Consider the following 19521-nt stretch of genomic DNA (forward strand, 5'->3'; position numbering starts at 1 on the left):
TAACCTACAGAATGAGAAGAAATATTTGCAAACCGTATATTAGATATATGGTAGATATATTAGACTTATATCTAATATATACATTAGATTTATTTATATAAAAGCCATGTATTAGATAGTCAATTAAAAATGGGCAGAGTAACCAAATAGACATTTTTCTAAAGACAAACATATGGCCAAAAGACATGTGAAAAGATGCTCAACATCACTAGTCAGGAAAATGCATATCAAAACCACAATGAGATATCACTCACACCTAGAATGGCTATCATAAAGACAAGAGATAACAAATGTTGGCAAGGATGTGGAGAAAGGGGAGCCCCTGTGCACTGTTGGTGGGAATGTAAATTGGTTCAGCCATTATGAGAGTGTTGAAGTTTCTCAAAAAATTAAAGATAGAAATACCATATGATCTAACCATTCCATTCCTGGGGGGTACTGATGGAAAGAAAAACAGAGGCCCCAAATGGAGATACTTAATGCTAGGCCAAGTCACCAAAGTGGAGCTTAATAACTACCCTAATTGCAGTTTCAACCTCCTTCAGAAATGTAGTCTTAGTCAACCAGTCAGGAATATTCTGGTCAGCACCAATAAGCTGATCTGTCACAGGGGCCCTCTCCATCTCCCAAAAGAAGAGGTAACCCATTGAATAAGATCTGACTGTCCCCAAAGGAAGGGGGCCTCACCCCAAATAATCCTTTTTTTCTGTTTAGGACTTTCTTGCCCTGCCTTTAAAAACCTCTCTTTTCTACAGCCCTTCATTGCTCCCCTCTACTTTGAGAATGCTGCCTGATTCATGAATTGATTAATAAAACCAATTAGATCTTTAAAATATACCTGATTGGATTTTCGTCACTTAAGTTCATATCCAATGGAAATGAAAACAGGATATCAGAGATATATCACCCCTTATTGCAACATTACAACGGTCAAGATACAAAAATAATCTTAACCGTCCATCAATGGATGAAGATGTAGTATGTATATCTATTTATATATCTATATCTATATCTAATCTATCTATCTACCTATCTATGTATGTATGTATCTATCTATACACAGTGGAGTATTACTCAGCCATGAGAAAGAAGGAAACCTTGCCATTTGGAACAACACAGATGACCTTAAAGTCATTTGTTAAGTGCAAGGTATTTGCTAGTGGTACAGTGGTAATCATATTGCGATATATAAATATCAAAACATTGTACATTTTAAACTTACACGATGTTATGTCAATAATGTCTCAGTAAAAATAAATTTAAAAAAGGAAAACTGTCAAGCTATGGCATCAAATGATCCAGTATGCCATAATGTGATGAGCTAAGCTTGTTACAAGATTTTGAGGAAGGTAAAAAATACATTAAACTTGTGGTTAGCAGACACAAAACAGCAAATGTGTGCCTCTAGTTGGAAAATGAAATTTCAAACTTCCCACATTCTGATAAGAGGCCAGTCAAAATTGGCTGTACTTTAATGAGTAAGTTAAATAATTTTCAAGGAAAATTACGATTACATGCAATTCTTGCTTTGCTTAATTTTTAAGTGTGTTGATTACAAAATTAAACTAAACTTAAGCTGTAAGATTTGTATATCGTGAACTACTTCAAATGCTGCTGAATTGTTACTGTATATTTCTTTTGGCACTGACTGCTTCACGAAAGAAGGAACATGTTTTTAGAGTTAACAATGACTAAAAACATTAGTACATTAGTCTGATTATTCCCTTTATGACTTTAACTCTCTTGCTGACTTTAGCAAGAAAAACGTGACTATTTATGTACTTTTCAAGCAGACCACATATAATGGATAGGTAATAAGGAAAGTTTTGTCTATTTCCTGGACTTTCCCTTACTATGTGAATAGCTTTGCCTCCTTATGACTTAATAATCAGCATGCTGAAATCCTCAGTCTTGTCATTTTTATTGCTTTAGCAACAAACTGCTACAAGAAAACAATTTCCACATAGACACGTTTTGTGTTTGGTTTGTAGATATTATCAAAGTGATTTTTAAAAAAATCTGATCTTTTAAAATTCACTGAGACTTATTTTATACCCAGATCAGAAGCATCAGTAATACCTGAGAACTTATTAGAAATATAAGTTCTCAGCCCCAACTCCCCACTGTATTCCACCATTACCATATTCTTCTGCCTCCTCATCAGATAATCACTATTTTAATTTTTGACATTCTCTTGCTTAAAAAAACAACACGTTTTATCACCTTTATATTTGGTTTGGCTTAGTGTTTAACTTTTAAAAATAATATCATGATGCACATAGTTTCTTCTTTTTAGCTTCTTTCATAGTTTCATATTGTTCTCTATAGCTGCTTTTCATTGCTCTATAGTATTTCGTGGTTTAAACATACACCACATATATTATAAAATATAAAGCATTTTATTAAACCATTCTCTTCCATTAATGAGCATCTGGGTTGTTTCCAGTTTTTGGTATTACAGACAGTGCTATGAGCATTCTTGTTCATGACTCTTGTACATATGTATAAAGAATTCCTTTAGGATATAGTACTTAGGTGGAATTGCTAGGTAACAAAGTATGTAAATGCCCAACTTTACAAGATAATACCAGATTATTTTTCCCAAGTGGCTGTATTTCTTTATACTTCGACAGCAATTTATATGGAATCTCATTGTTCCACTCCACCTCTACCACTTGTCAGAATTTAAAATTTTTACCAATTGAATGTGTGCAAACTGTATCTGTCCTGATTTGTGGTTTCTGATTACTATTGAGATCGGGTATGTTCACTGTCCATGTGAAACGTCTGTTCATTATCTTTTGAACTTTTCTATTATTTTCCTTTTTAGGAATTTTTAATGTATTAGCTATCATTTTTTCTCTGTTATGTGAGATGTAAATGATCTTTCACTTTGTGCCTTTTCAATTCCTGAGGTCTTCTGGTAAAAAGAAGTTCCTAATTTTATGATAAATTCACCAATTTTTCTTACACTTTTGTGCTCTTTTCCTATGTATGCTTAATGTTTTAAAGTTTTACTTTTGATATTCATTTTAATTCATTTGAAATATTTATGTATGGTATGAGAAACTAAATTTCTTTTTCCCTTTCCACATGGATAGACAATTTTCCTACTTCTATTCAGGAAACATTTTTTTTCTCTGACTTATTATATTGTTTCTTTCATATATCAAAATTTCAGATATGTGTGGGTCTGTTCTTGACTCTCTACTGTTCCATTTGTGACACGTATCAGTACTTCAGTAATCGCTACATCTTTATAACTCTTAGTGTCTGGTGGGGTAAATCCCCTCTCCTCTGTTATTCAGAAATTTAGCTACCCTTTATTTTTGGCTCTTCTATATAAATTTTAGATGAGCTTATGAAGTTTCACAAAAAATCGCCGGGATTCTGATTGGAGTTGCATTGAACCTGCAGAGCATTTTGAGAACTGACATCACACAGGATTTGTCTGTATTTACTTATCTTCTTTAATGTCTCTTAGCCAAGAACTTTTTTACACGTCTTGCACATCTTTTGTTAGATTGATTTCTATGTAACTTAATTTTGTTGCTATTTGAAGAAGTTGTCTTAAAAATATTATGTATTCCAATTGCTTGATGATGGTGTATACACGTCACCGGCTTCTGTATTTTCATCTTATTAACAAGCATCTTGCGTAAACTAGGATTGCCAGTAAATTGTAGTCTTTTGAGTTTTCCAGGTAGACAATTGTATCATCTGCAAATAACCATTTTGCTTCCTTCTTTTAATCCCTATAGTTCTGAAAATAGCACAGTTCAATGTTGAGAAGTAATAGTAATGACAGGCATTTTAGTCCTATTACCCAATTTTAAAGGGGATATATTCAGTGTTTCCTCATATGGGATGATGGTATTTATTTTAGTTTTGTTGTTGTTTTAATATAGATACCATTTATCAGTTTAAGGATCCCCCAACCCCCTTTAAAAGCAGAAATGTGACCAGCTTTTTCTAAATCTATATAACTTTTTCTCCTTTAATCTGTTAATATGGCAAATGACAATCACAGATTTTCTACCATCAAGCCAACCTTGCATTATGAGCATAAGCCCATTTTATAGTGTCATTTTTATACATCACTGCATATGATTTGGTAGTATTTTGTTTAGTATTCTTTTACCAGTATTCTTGAGTGAAACCTGCCAGTAACACATTCTCCTTGTATATTTTGTTTTCTAGCTTATAGTGACTTCACAGAATGAGTTAGGAACTATAACTTTTCCCATTATCAAGAACTTTCTATATGCTTGAAATAATTTCTTCTTTGAAAGTTTGGAAGAATTCACTTGTAAAACAATCTGGATCCAGTGTATTCTTTGTGGACTTTTATTTTCTGCTTTATTTCTTTAAGCGATGAGATTATTCACTCTTTAACTTCTTCCTGGATTAGTATGTTTTTCAGATTATCTCTTTTTTCATATTTATTTGCATATATTGATAGTATTTTTTACTTACAAAAATCTTTGCTTCTATATATATTTTTTCGTTTATAATAGCATTTATACCTACTCTCATTTTTCATATTTTCAGAGCTATGTGTATTTTGTTAGAATTTTCAAGGAATAAGTTTTGGCTTGTTCCTATTATACTGCTTTTTCTATTGTTTACTTTCAGTTATTCTGTTCTTTTTCTGACTTCTGAAGCCAAGCAATTTGATAAATTTTTAACCTTCCTTTTTCTAAAAAAACATTTAGTTTACAAAGTTCCCTGCAAGAAACATTTTTGCTGCATTTAATGACCACCATTCTTTCTCTGAGCCATTAAAGGTTATTTTAACATTTTTCCCCATTTATTAAAATCTATTCTAATCAGTTAGAAATCATAATTGGTATTACTATACTTTGTAATTTTCTATGATTTGTTTTATGGCTCAGTTTTTAGAAATGTTCCATATATTCTGAAAAGAATGTGGAATCTCTTAATTGCCGGATGCAGAATTCTATAACCTTTGGATCAAGCTTACTGTTTTTGTTCAAACAGTCTGTATCTTTCCTCTTTAAAAAGTCTATTGTCAGGGGCGCCTGGGTGGCTCAGTCGTTAAGCACCTGCCTTCAGCTCAGGGCGTGATCCTGGCGTTCTGGGATCGAGCCCCAGGTCAGGCTCCTCCGCTGGGAGCCTGCTTGTTCCTCTCCCACTCCCCCTGCTTGTGTTCCCTCTCTCGCTGGCTGTCTCTGTCAAATAAAATAAAATCTTAAAAAATAAAAATAAAAAAAAAAGTCTATTGTCCAATAATGCAAGTTGAGATCTTCCAACTGGATGGGTATATGTTAAGTATTTTTTAGTAGCTCTAACAATTTCTGCTTTAGTCTGTATTTAGAGACTATTTTATCAAATACATATACATGCTTAGAATTAGCATATTTTTTTGGTAAATTGAATCTTTTACCATTATGTAGAAACACCCTACTCTTGGTGATATTTTTTCATGATGGGTCTAACATTCATTTTGATATTAAGCAGAGCTACCATAGCTTTAACTTGTTTTTGCATTGTGTATTTTTCCTCATACTTTTACTTTCAACTTCTCTATATACTTATATTTTAGATGTATCTTTTTGTTAATGTTATAAAGCTAGGTTTTCTTTTTAAAATCGATTACCCTACTTTTAATTAGTGAGTTTATTCCATTTACATTTATTGGGATTATTGGTATATTTGAACTTATTTCTACTATTTTATCTCTTGGTTTGAAATTTATATGCACTATATTCTTTTCATGAATATCCTGGACATTTTATGATGTACATTTAACTAATGTTAATCAATACCTTGACACCCAACAAAGCAACAGAATACTTCAGCTCTGATCTTCCCTACCTCAACTGTCTTACTGTCTGGAATTTGTTGATTTAAAGCAAACACACAGGTCACCTGTTAACTATTGAGTTGTGTTTGATTTACCTAAGTGTTTACCATTTTATTTTTTCATAAGCTTTTTTGGATCTTAGATCATCATTCTGGAATCACCTTCCTTCTTCTTGAAGCACTTCCTTTAGAGTAGGACCCTTGAGAGTAAACACTCCTTTAAAAAATACTTTCATTTGCTCTTAAACTAATTTCACTTTCTACACAATTCCAGCCTGACATTTTGTTTTCCAATGTTCTAAAGAGAATATTTTACTACTTTCACTGTTAATATTGAGAAGTCAGCTGTTAGTCTTTTTTTGTAGACAATTTAGTCCTTTCTCTCTGGATAGTTTCAAGATGTTGTCTTTGGTGATCCACTTTTTCACTACAGTGGTTCTATGCATACATTTATATTTATCCTTTATTGAGAATATTCAGCTTCCTGGATATTTTTTTAATCTCTGGGGAATTTGCAGCCCATTATCTCTGCAAATACTGTCTCTCTTCCATTCTTTCCTCTCAGGTCTCCACTCAATTTTCCATATCTCTTAACCTTCTTTTCATATTTTCCATCCCCTTACCTTTTTATCTATTTGGGATTGATTTTTCAGATGTATTATTCAGTTCTCCGGTTCTCTCTTCAGCTGTCCCAACTGCTGTTAACCAACACTGTTTCAAATTTGACCAATTACATTTTTCACTTTTGGATTTTAAAAAGGTTAATTTCCTTAAAATTTCATTTTACTTGTTTATCCTGGTAATTTTAGGTATATAGACATCTTATACATAGCTACTTTATATTTTGTTTCTGAGAATTCAAAATCTGCAATCTTTTGGAGGGAATGTCTAAATTTATTACTTTGTTAGCGCTCATTCAAGTTAGTTTGCTGTCTCTCATGTGTTTGGTGATCTTTAACAGTGTATTACTTGATCTTAATTTGTGGAAGTCCCATGTTCCCATTCTGGAGAAGCTTTCTACAGAAAGCACTTGATTTTACTGGTAGAAAAATTGTGACTTGCGGGGCGCCTGGATGGCAGAGTCGTTAAGCGTCTGCCTTCGGCTCAGGGTGTGATCCCAGCATTCTGGGATCGAGCCCCACATCAGGCTTCTCCACTGGGAGCCTGCTTCTTCCTCTCCTACTCCCCCTGCTTGTGTTCCCTCTCTCGCTGGCTGGCTGTCTCTAATAAATAAATAAAATCTTAAAAAAAAAAAAAAAAGAAAAATTATGACTTGCAAACTAAAACTTACACTCCTCTTGAGGATTTTAACACAAAACTTAAGTTCTACTGTTATTGCAAGGTTTGTTATCCTGGTGTTACTATAGTAATCCATCCTTGGCAAACTCACTTCTGAATGCCTGCATTTCCAAAGCTAGCTCCTTGCCATTCTGGCTCTTACTCTCTCTCCAACTTCCTACTTCTCTGGCCTACTCTTTGGACTCAGCTTCTAATCCCAACCTTTGAGTGCTCATTTTTGTGCTTGAACACTCCTTAATTTTTAGGTGCTAAAGCCCCAGCTTATCCAGATTCATGCTCAAGTGTGTCTGTTTTGGGGTGAGGGGTTGCCGGATACCACTCTTACCTTTAATGAGACCAGCAGTGCCTCAAATTATGTGTCTTATTGGAGGTCTTAGGTGCTCAGTCATGATACTAGAAGTGGAAATCACGCAAGATTTCTGACTTATAGAAGTTATTTAAAAACTTACCTCTCTATATGTATATATTTACATATGTATGTTTACAAATACATATATTTATATACATATAAGGCCAGTATCTCAAAGATGCATTAGATTTCAAAAGATAGCTAGAAGGTAAATAAGAATTCTAATTAAGATTATGATCCATGAATTGTTATTTGTTCTTTTGGGTTTCTCATACTCACCCTCAGTTGCTTTGGGAAGGATCAACAACACCTGTAAAAATTTTGTTAGATTTGAATCTATAATGCAGCTTTTACCTACTCAACATATAATGACAATTTCCATTGTGACCTCAGTTTGTGTTATAGGGATAGCATGGATTATTTTATATTCCTAAAATATTCCATTTGCAATATTTGAATTAGATGACTATAAAATGACTAGCGTTCTGTTTTCATTTACCTGTTTTCTGAAAGGTCAGGCCCTAAAATAAAGTTAACCTCAAACAAGAGAATGCTACATATATTACTGGTGCTTGCATTTTAATGCACACGGTTTTTCATTTGATTTTTTTTCTCTTTATATCCTCAGTGTGTAGCACACAGAAGGCATCCTATAACATCCACTGAGTAAAAGATGCTATTGATACTACAGAAGTAAACTGCAAACTTTTCCCATTACTACCAGTGAAGTGGACAATTTGCTCTGAATCAGATTTTGCCCTACCAGGACAAAAAGCACTTGCAAGAAAGCTAAGCAAAGTTAGTCTTTGAGATCTTGAATATAGTAGAGCTAATACATGTTTTGACCAACAGGAAGCTTCCAAAGGGAAATAATACTTAAAACCAAAGTTACAAATTATAATCTATTTAAACTTTAATTTGTGCATTTGTGGTAATTTATGACTGCGAAACACTTTTTTCTTAGAATGACATAAAGGCACATTTCATTTGAATGCATAGTGTACCATTCTAAAATATACTAATAATTTCCTTACAAAGTGCTTGAGCAGTCACTTACACATACAGTAATAGCAAAATATATTTACACTCTATAGAGTTTAAAATTTTAAAATCTGACTAAAATATATATATATATATTTTAAAAACTACAGAAAATATTAGTGCTTTCTTCAGCTTAATTGTGTGATATACCCTGCCCTCTAATTTTTTTTAGTGATTGACTTCAATTAAAAAACATTTCTGTACACTGTGTAGTTACAAAATGCTATGTCAGTTTTTAATGCTAAAAGCCTATTTTAGACATTGCTTTCTACGCATATTTGAGAACCAGGAAAAGGTGAGCAGACTGTACCTCAAAAGTATTTAGTGTTTTTTTTTATGCTGTGTTAACACTGTATAAATTAAAGCCAGACAATTAAGCCAAGATCCTCTACTGTCCTTTAACAAGGAAGTTAACTGGCATTTTAAAATAACTTTAAAACATATTGCTCCCTGTTTCTATAAGATTTTCCCCCAAAGATCCTTGGGTAATAATTAATTTGGAAGGAAATATGAATTATCTCTGAACAATTTTAATTGTTCTCAGAGTACACAAAAACATGCCAACACACCCTAGGCAAGGCTGAAACATTTATAAACTTTCTATAAATCAATGTGCTTTTATGTTTCTCATAGAATTAAAATTTGAACAATTTTTAAGACATGAGATCATTGTGATTAAATGGTTAATTCTGTACGGTTAGTTAACAACTTGCTATTCCTGAGATATAATGACCCTAACATGCTAAGCACAGAATCAAAGATGTTATTATTGAACTAAGGAAAAACAGTGAAGGCATAGAATAGGAGGAAAAGAATGTAAAAACTAACAACAAAAAACCCAAAAAACTCCAGGCAAGTGGAAGAATCATGGCTTGCCAAAAGACTTTCCTATAAGAGCATCAAAAAAGCCACAAATGGATCCTCCGAAAAGTTGTAAAAGGTATCTGATCAAATTATTTTTGAGACTTTTGAGGTACAGCTTTAGTGTTATAATAGTTTTTATAAAATATAGACTGTTTTATCAAAAATATTTATACATTCTGTTACAATATATTGCTTTTGCCCTCAGTAACTGCCAATATATAATCTGGATCCAGTGGCCTAAAATGTACAAATGCACTTAACGTAAATGCTGGAGTTTGAGGTGTCTGCTTGGCCACTGTACAAAAGTGATGAAGTGGTGAAATTAAATAATAAACCTACAACACAGAATACATTACAACTTGCACATATACATGTTCACAGCATGTATACAATGATAATCCCTATGTTTTAACAGATAAAGTTCCCTTCTACAGTAGACATAAGAATAAGATAAACTGGGTTGATAAATGTACAATGAATATCAAAAAAAGAGTAATTAGTTCACTGATTTTGGAAGAAGGTATGATTGAACATATCAAGTGTCTAGACTTTGGGAATGCATACAGGTAATACAGTATCTTGGTTCAGGCTAATCAGAAGTCCTCATTCTTAAAATTTTAAGTAAATGCTGATGTTTAGCTGTTCCTGTTTGTTTCAGCATGGTTTAATAAACAAAAAATTGTTTGGCAAGTAGCTCTGTTGCAAAGCTATGAGGCTGTTACATGGTTGGTAAAGATAAGGCGATAAAAATTTTCTCCTAATAAATATAGAAAATTTATAAAACATCAATTTGTTTTTTTAAAGCCAAAAATGTGCACAAACTACCACTACATTTTTTTGATATTACAGTAATTTCATTAAAAAAATAAGAGCATTTGCCTTATTCAAACAGAATTACTATGTGTAAATAGGAATAGCATCCCAAGCCCTTTTGTTCTTTTTGTAAAATATAGCTAAATGAAGTGAAATGATTAATTTTCCTTCCATTTAAGGCATAGCTAGGGACTGTGGAAGCATGTTTTTTTTGTTTTTGTTTTTGTTTTTTAAATAGACTATTGATCCACAAGTATTCATTTGTGATAGGTTTTCATGGCCGATGTTCATTCCACTTAAACTCCATGAAACTGTTTCCAGTGCTCAGATTTACGTTGAAAATACATTAAGAAACCACTTTCAAGAAGGTTTTAGAACAGTACTTTTAAGGAAATCTTCATATGTTTAAAAAAAAACTCAGAAGCTACTGGTGGCACAGAGAGCAAATGAAGGGTTGCTATTGTTAAGAGGTCTTCTTGTGAGTCAGTTTGCTTGATTTCACAGTGTCTAGGAACTTAACACCAATCAGCAATGTAGTCAAAATCTCTGAACATTTCTTGCTCCTCTTCTGAAAGTATCCTTGGTTCTCGAGGTGGAGTCAGAATAGGTGCTTCTGAGGTAAATTCATCATCAAAATTACTAACATCTTCTCGTCCTCTAATGGTAGGTACAAATGGCGGCTTGACTTTTTTGTCCATGAGGGCACTCCAATCAATTAGCTGGATTACAAAATATAAAATGACCAGTTTAGTTTCCTACACCTAACTGCTAGTTTCACAAAAAATTTTAAACTTTCACACTTACCCGGAAAAATGGGTGCTTTTTTACATCCTCTGCGTCTTTCTCACCGGCTCCAAGGCGCCGCTCAGGATTTCTTCTTAATAGCTAACACAACATAAAGTATAAAAGTTAAAATAAAGCAGTGACTTCATTGATAAAGATTCTCATAACCTGCAAAGATTTAGATGTTCTTTTGTCTAAACCATGCAACATCTATGAAGTGAAAAACACCTACTAAAATTCTAATTGAGAAATGTCCTTCAATGTAAGAAATTTAAGTTGTTTATAAACCAGTAATTCTTACCCTTCTCATTATTGATATGGCTTCTGTAGATAAGAACCTTGGATACCTTACTTCATCATTTACAATACTGTCAAAAACCTCCTCTTCATCATCACCAGGAAAGGGAGACTAGAAGAAATATCTTTGAGTAAGTCAAAATGAATTTCAATACTGTAAAATCTTATCACCTATCCAAAGTACAACCAAGAACTAGGTAGTGAGGAAAACAAACCAAACTACCAAAAAAACCAAACAAACAAGGACTACAAGAAGCCACAAAAGATACACAACAGATCTATTATCCAGATGATACACCATATACTCTCATTGAAAGCTTCTTCAACTTTATTTCCCAGACTTTTTTTTTTTTTTTTTTTTTTTAAGATTTTATTTATTTATTTGACAGAGAGAGGCAGCAAGACAGGGAACACAAGCACAGAGTGTGGGAGAGGGAGAAGCAGGCTTCCCGCCAAGCAGGGAGCCCGATATGGGGCTCGATCCCAGAACGCTGGGATCATGACCTGAGCCAAAGGCAGATGCTTAACGACTGAGCCACCCAGGCGCCCCTTATTTCCCAGACCTTAATAACAAATTTGGTTATATTATGTAATATCATTTTTCATTTAATTCCATTCCATTTTATTTTATTCATTTATTCATTTATTTGGTCTGACAGTCAATATTTTGAGTGCCTACTAGATACTAAAAAATATTTAGATAATGGACACATTCCTCAAGAAGCTCAATCTTGTAGAAAGACAGAAGGAAATGGGTAAATATGGCAATAAGTGTAACCACAGAAACACAGAGTTTGTGGGAATACATCTGATATGGATGTGCTTTGAATTTCAGTCAATAGCAAATTAATTAGCAAAACACAATGAGAGATCCGCAGGTATAATGACTACACTAAGCAGCAGCTGTCAACAAAAGTTAAACTTAAAAGCACACATTTCTAGGCATTTTTAATTTAAGCCCTATATAGAACCAGTCTTAGGGCATTTCAGTAAGCAGAGTATTAAAACTGTTGTTTATAATGACAGTAATGACCCTAAGTCATAAAAAAGTAGTTAAATTACATTCAGTGTAACAATTTGATGCACAAAGGGATACACTCAACCATGTTGAAATGTGGCTATGAAATAAGACTTACTACCTCACAATTTGAGATGACTTAGATTTGACTGCTTGCTTCCTGTAAAATTATTAATGAATAAGAGCCAGTGAGAAAGCAGTACTAATGGAAAGAGAGGGATCTTTGACCTGAGGAATCTACGAAAATGAATTTAGAACCCAACTTCCTAAAGTTGAGCTGCCAATCTTATTGCTCATATCTAAGGAAATTTCAAACTTTTCAGTTATCAAAACCTTAGTTTGTTCATTTGTTCACTCAAAGTAGATAAATCAAATAGATAAATGAAATATCTACTATGTGGGATAATATAATTTCTTTCTGGGATAGAGACAGCAGCAAATGAGAGGAAAATTCTATTTCACAAGGATTCTCAATCAGAATTTCAAGTGGTAATACAAAGCACCTTTGTCCATTGATCGATTTTGTATTTAAAAAAATGTCACCCTACAAATCCCTGAATAGTGAAGATATACCCACATATTCATTAAGATGTTAAAGTTCCTTGTTTCTGCAAATAGCTTATAAGCTAACAGAACTAACAACAGAATGCTAACAAATGTGTTTTAAGCAGATATAAAAAGAATTCAATGGTTTTTTCAGATGTCAGGAGTCCAACTCCAATATCTAAGTTTGCTTTAAACTTCTCTGATATTTTAATTCTCATTTGGCACTAGGAAAGGGGAGCTAGTACGTTAGTTTATTCCTGGAATCTTTCCAGTCCTCAAAACCCATACAAACACAAATACAAATCTCAAAAACAAATTTGAAAATGCATGATATACCCAGTGAGTTTTCAATTATTTATAATAATAGAGAAATAGACATAAACTTTAGCCAAACCTCACTTTTATCACAGTCAAAATTACTACCATTTTACCAATGCTATAAAATTATAAAGTACACCTATGACTTTTAAGTTTAGTTCTTTTCCCAACTGTCCTCTTACGAAGGTGCTAAAGAAAAAGGATACTGCAATAAAAAAAATTGTGAAGGGAGAGTAATTAGGAGGTTAATCAATTAGAAGCTCTTTTAAAAAATACAGAACAAGAGCTTCCTCATTTGTTCACTGCCAAGTTTTCCAGTCACTTCAGGATAGGAGGAGGTAGAATCGACTGGCTCTTAATTCTGTAGTATTTTGTAATAAATTCACATTTTTTGCCTGTCAGCTCTAATATGGGGAATAAATTTTAAGCAAGCATATAATTTTTGGTGACTTAATTACATCTCATACATAAATGAATAATACATTTAAAAAAACAAAGCAACAAAAATGTTACTTGAAAAGAAAGGGGGGAGTTCAAGTATGTCAGAGCTTATATAAACAACTATTATGAGTACTTCTGGCATTCTTAGAAAGCAAAGACCACTGTGGATTAGGGATAAAATATCTTTCCAGCCTAAAACGCTATATAACAGCTTTTTGAGATACAGGTAAAAATTTTCAGATCTGGATCACTAGTCTTAAGAATAGAAATAAGTTTGGGTAGATTCCATATCCTGAGGTAGCAAAGCATAATGGTTTAGAGAGGCTGTGAAGCCAGAGAACCAGAGTTAAAAATCCCAGCTCCACCACATGAGAGCTCTGTGACTTCTTTGTGTCTCCATCAATATACCTTAAAATGGGCATAAGACTAGTACTGAGCTCATTAAAGGTTGTTGAAAAACTAAATGAGCTAATATATATATATATATTAAGATTTTATTTATTTATTTGACAGAGAGAAAAGCAGCAAGAGAGGGAACACAAGCAGGGGGAGTGGGAGAGGGAGAAGCAGGCTTCCCGCAGAGCAGGGAGCCTGATGTGGGGCTCAATCCGAGAATGCCGGGATCATGACCTGAGCTGAAGGCAGACACTTAACCTGAGCCACCCAGGCGCCCCAGAGCTAATATTTATAAAGCAAATAAGATAGTACCTAGCACATGGCAAACATTTTAATTAGCTATTTCTTTTCCTCCTTTTCTAAGTATCCACTCCAATTTGACATATCAAAGGGGCTGTCTTTTGGATAGACTAATAAAATCCTTTGTTTGGAACAAGTGTCATTAAACGACAATATAGAGTAAAACTTTAGAAACTTCTGACATTCAATAATTTGGTCAATCATTTATTCAGCTACTAATTTATTCCTAGACCTGTACACCTAGAATGTACAAAGAAGACTGCTGGTGCTGGGAAAACTGCAAAGCAATGAACCAAGCTCTTTTTTTATTTTTTGCATCCCAAGATCATCAAGCCCCTCTAAGCAGTTTTCTTTTCTTTTCTTTTTTTATTTTTTAAAGATTTTATTTATTTACTTGACAGAGATAGAGACAGCCAGCGAGAGAGGGAACACAAGCAGGGGGAGTGGGAGAGGAAGAAGAGGCTCATAACGGAGGAGCCTGATGTGGGGCTTGATCCCATAATGCTGGGATCACGCCCTGAGCCGAAGGCAGACGCCCAACCGCTGTGCCACCCAGGCGCCCCTCTAAGCAGTTTTCAATCACTTGTCTATATATTTACCCTTTCCCAATTCCACTCAATTTATCATTTCCAACAATTTGTAACAAAATAGATTAGCCAATCATTGTTGATTTATTAGGTATAACTCACCGTTTCCTAAGTGGTAACAATTTCTCTGTAAAACGAAGCTATCCCCAGAAATTAATTTTTTTCAGTGAGAAAGAGAGACAGTGAGACAGCACATGCATGCACGGGTGGGGGAGGTTCAGAGCGAGGGGGAGAGAACCTTAAGCTGACTCCACGCTGAGCGTGGAGCCGGATGCGGAACCCAATCTCATGATCCTGAGATCATGACCTAAGCCAAAACCAAGAATCAGACACTTAACCAACTGAGCCACCCAGGCACCCACCTGGAAATTTATTTTAAGTTAATCTAAAAAAAACAGGAGGGAAAAAATGTTTATCTTTTAATTCTACGATACCCTTTTTGAAGATAAGCTTTTGACCAACGTATAGCTGACTTTTTGTTACAGATGTAGAGTACAAGATAGATAGAATCATAGACAATTATTAGTATATTATAAATATGTATAAAACTTAAGTTCCACTTATGTAGGAGATATATTAAGTCATTTATAAATGACATCTTTTGTTCTTTCAATCATCTTTCCTCATTTCTCTCTCATCTATTTTATACTGCTTACCTCACCAACAAGCATTTCATATATAAGAACACCAAGTCCCCACCAATCTACAGCTCTTGTATAGGATGTTTCTGTTAATACTTCCGGGGCAAGAAATTCAGGAGTGCCACAAAATGTGCTTGTTCTATCTCCATATCCCATTCCTGAAAAGGTAAAATTTAAGTATTTGTTAGCAAAGAAAAATTCTAGATGACAGATGAAACAGACAATATCCTTAGGAAGCAAAATTAAAGTTCCACATTTGTGTATGATGACCAAACTCAAGATATACCAGACTTCTAAAGAAAATGTTAAGGACTGGTATAGAGAAAACTGCAATAGTAACTCTACTATTTAATTAATGGGTAAAAATAAATAAAATTTTTATACTTCATTTTATTCACTTCTCTTTCTTGTCATTACTTTACAAGCGATGCTAAGAAGTTACAACAAAAAATCTGATTCGGAGCTTCAGTTTCTGTCATCTTTCAAATTCAATCTTTCAAATATTTTATTTGATTCATTACAAAAATAACAATAAGTATAGTATAGAAAATACCAAAAAGGAACCCTTGGATAATCCAGAGTTAGCCACCAAAACAACCTTGAAAAGAAAAACAAAACTGGAGGTATCACAGTTCTAGATTTTAAGTTATACTATAAAGCTATAGTAATCAAAACATTATGGCACTAGCACAAAAACAGACACAATGGATCAGGAACAGGATAGAAAGCCCCAGAAACAAACCCACAATTACACAGTCAATTAATCTTCAACAAAAGAGGCAAGAATATGCAATGGGAAAAAGAAAGTCTCTTCAACAAATGGTGCTGAGAAAACTAGACAGCTACATGCAAAAGAATGAAACTGTACCACCTTCTTATACCATACAAAAAAATAAACTCAAGATGGATTAAAGACCTCAATGTGAGACCTGAAACCATAAAAATCCTAGAAGAGAGCACAGGCAATAACTTCTCTAACAATGGCCATAGCAACATCTTCCTAAATAGGTCTCTCAAGACAAGAGAAATAAAAGCAAAAGTAAACTATTGGGACTACATTAAAATAAAAACTTCTAAAGAGCGAAGGAAACAATCAACCAAACTAAAAGACAACCTATCGAATGGGAGAAGATATCTGCAAATGACATATAAATAATCCAACTAAAAAATGCACAAGAGAAATGAACAGACATTTCTCCAAAGACGACATACAGATGACCAACAGACACCTGAAAAGATGTTCAACATCACTCATCATTAGGAAAATGCAAAACAAAACCACAATATCACCTCACACCTGCCCAAAATAAAAAACACAAGAAACAAGCGTTGGTAGGATGTGGAGAGAAAGGAAACCTCGTGCACTGCTGGTGGAATGCAAACTGGTGCAGCCACTTTGGAAAACAGTATGGAGGTTCCTCGAAAATTTAAAAATAGCACTACCTTATGATCCAGTAATTGCACTACTGGGTATTTACCCAAAGAATACAAAAACACTTAGTATTTAACACTCAAACAATTTGAAAGGATATATGTACCCCTATGTTTATTTTCAAATAGCCAAAATATGGAAGTAGCCCAATTGTCCATTGATAGATGAATGGATAAAGAAGATGTGGTATGTACAAACAAACACACGCACGCGCACACGCGCACACACACACACACACACACACACACACAGAGGAATATTATTTAGCCATAAAAAGGAATGAAATCTTGCCATTTGCAACAACACAGATGGAGCTAGAGAGTATACTGCTAAGTGAAATAAGTCAAAGAAAGACAAATACCATATGGTTTCACTCATGTGGAATTTAAGAAACAAAGCAAAGGAAAAAAAACCACAGACAAATCAAACTCTACAGACTCTTAACTATAAAGAACAAACTGATGATTACCAGAGGGGAGGTGGGTTGGGGGGAGAGGTGAAATAGGAGATAGGGATTAAAGAGTACACTTATCATTATGAGCACTGAGTAATGTACAGAATGGTTGAATCAACATATTGTACATCTGAAATGAATGTAACATTGTATATTAACTACACTGGAATTAAAATAAAAAAATAAAGTTAACCAAATGTGTCATATAATACAGAGATACAGTATTAATCTTTTAGTTAATTAGTTCTCAAATTTATGTTCTTCATAATTTAGTTTAATTTTATTTATCATAATTCAGTAATATATTAATCAAATATACATTTTACATATTGAAGACAATGTCTCAATATATTCTAAATAATTAAAAGCTCCTTATAAAGCATATTATGAAAGAATTTGAAAGAAAAGTTCTCAATTCTAAATTTTAAAAGCTATAATGACTGAAAATCTCAAATCAATGTGAGTCTATGGACCAAGACATGAAGAGCATAATTAAATACCTTAGCACACAAGGTGGAGAAATTTTCTGTTTTTGCAAAACTTCGTCAACATTGTCACACCATTTTTTTTCTTCAATAAAATATTATTTTAAAAAAGAGCTGATATTGTATCTATGTAAGTTCTACAAAAGCCTTTTAAATGACTTGGCCAAGATTAGGAAAACCTTAGTTAAGAAAGATAGAAATTGAACTAATGTTTCTTGATCTTTATTCTATGCTTTGATCACAACTAGAGTATATTACAAACGCCATACTTTTAGGATAAAACTACTCTAATTTTTTGCATTCTTTTGTTTATAGTAGTATTATAAAATCTGTGACATTTTAACATAATACATATGTCAATTACAGTAACTTAGTTATCATATTTAATTTACTCTGATAAATTTTCCTGTCCTGATATTTTTAAAGAAAGGTCAAAGTACCCCTAATTAGCTAGGACTTCAAATTGGTAAAACTCCAAGGAAGGAGTTAACATCAAGCTCTGGAGTCATAAAAATCTGGGTTTAATCTCCTGCTTTGCCACTTGTTAGCTGTGAGAAGCTTAGAAAAGTTGTCTAACCTCAAAGGCTAGTTTCCTCATCTATATGCTGGGGTTAATACTACTACCTACCTTCACCAGATTGTTACAAATTAAAGGAGATCATGCCTATGAAGCATTTGGAAAAGCGCTTGCCATATAGTAAAAGCTCAAAATTTGTTATTATTATCATAATGTATTACATATTTTTATGATAATGAAGAAAAACATGTTTCATAAATCTGGTTATTCAATATATATTTTCTGTGTACCTGTTAAGTTCTAGGCATCCACGCCAAATGGTACAAACATAAAAATGAAAGATACAGTTCTTGTCTTTAAAGAGATTACTGGAAGAAAGCAGATATATATTGATACATTTTCTTTTCTTTTCTTTTTTTGAGAGAGGGAGGGTGAGAGTGGGGGGAGGGGCGGGGGAGAGGGAGAGAGAGAGAATCTTTGTTTTTGTTTTTTTTTTTAAAGATTTTATTTATTTATTCGACAGGATAGAGATAGCCAGCGAGAGAGGGAACACAAGCAGGGGGAGTGGGAGAGGAAGAAGCAGGCTCATAGCGGAGGAGCCTGATGTGGGGCTCGATCCCATAACGCCGGGATCACGCCCTGAGCCGAGGGCAGACGCTTAACCGCTGTGCCACCCAGGCGCCCCGAGAGAGAGAATCTTAAGCAGGCTCCATACTCAGTGCAGAGCCCAACATGAGGCTCGATCTCACAACCCTGAGATCATGACCTGAGGTGAAATCAGGAGTTGGGGACGCTTAACCAAATGAGAGACCCAGGTGCCCCATATATTGATAATTTTGTAATAATACAGCAAGAGCAAGATACTATGGAAACACTGAAGAAGGGCTCCTAAAGTTGACTTGGGAGGTGGGATAAGAGGAGAGGAACTTCAGGTAACTTTTCTGGGGAGGCGACACTCAAGTTGAGTTTGAAGGATGAGCAAACATTAATTAGCAAATAGAATTGGGATGGATGATACCGGTGGAGGGACACAGACTGTCAACAGTTCATTGTTGCTGGAGCAGAAAGCACTAGGCAGAGAGCAGCAAGACAGCTGGCTGGAGAGGCAGACAGG

At 34.1% G+C, this 19521-nt stretch overlaps 1 protein-coding gene across 2 annotated transcripts in view; it reads right to left on the minus strand.

Moving 5' to 3' along the window:
• Positions 1 to 6569: 6569 nt before the first annotated feature.
• The window catches only part of PKN2 (protein kinase N2), a 133134-nt gene continuing 120182 nt past the window's right edge, over positions 6570 to 19521 (minus strand). For both annotated transcript variants that reach the window (XM_040627072.1, XM_040627071.1), the window contains 4 exons: positions 15535 to 15677; positions 11277 to 11384; positions 10997 to 11077; positions 6570 to 10911 (listed from right to left, as the gene is read on the minus strand). In XM_040627072.1, the coding sequence (XP_040483006.1) occupies positions 10708 to 10911; positions 10997 to 11077; positions 11277 to 11384; positions 15535 to 15677 (536 nt within the window). In that variant the 3' untranslated portion in view covers positions 6570 to 10707. The remainder of the gene's footprint in view (positions 10912 to 10996; positions 11078 to 11276; positions 11385 to 15534; positions 15678 to 19521) is intronic.

The sequence above is a fragment of the Ursus maritimus genome, unplaced genomic scaffold (genome assembly GCF_017311325.1).
Source record: "Ursus maritimus isolate PB19 unplaced genomic scaffold, ASM1731132v1 scaffold_12, whole genome shotgun sequence".
Taxonomy (NCBI): domain Eukaryota; kingdom Metazoa; phylum Chordata; class Mammalia; order Carnivora; family Ursidae; genus Ursus; species Ursus maritimus.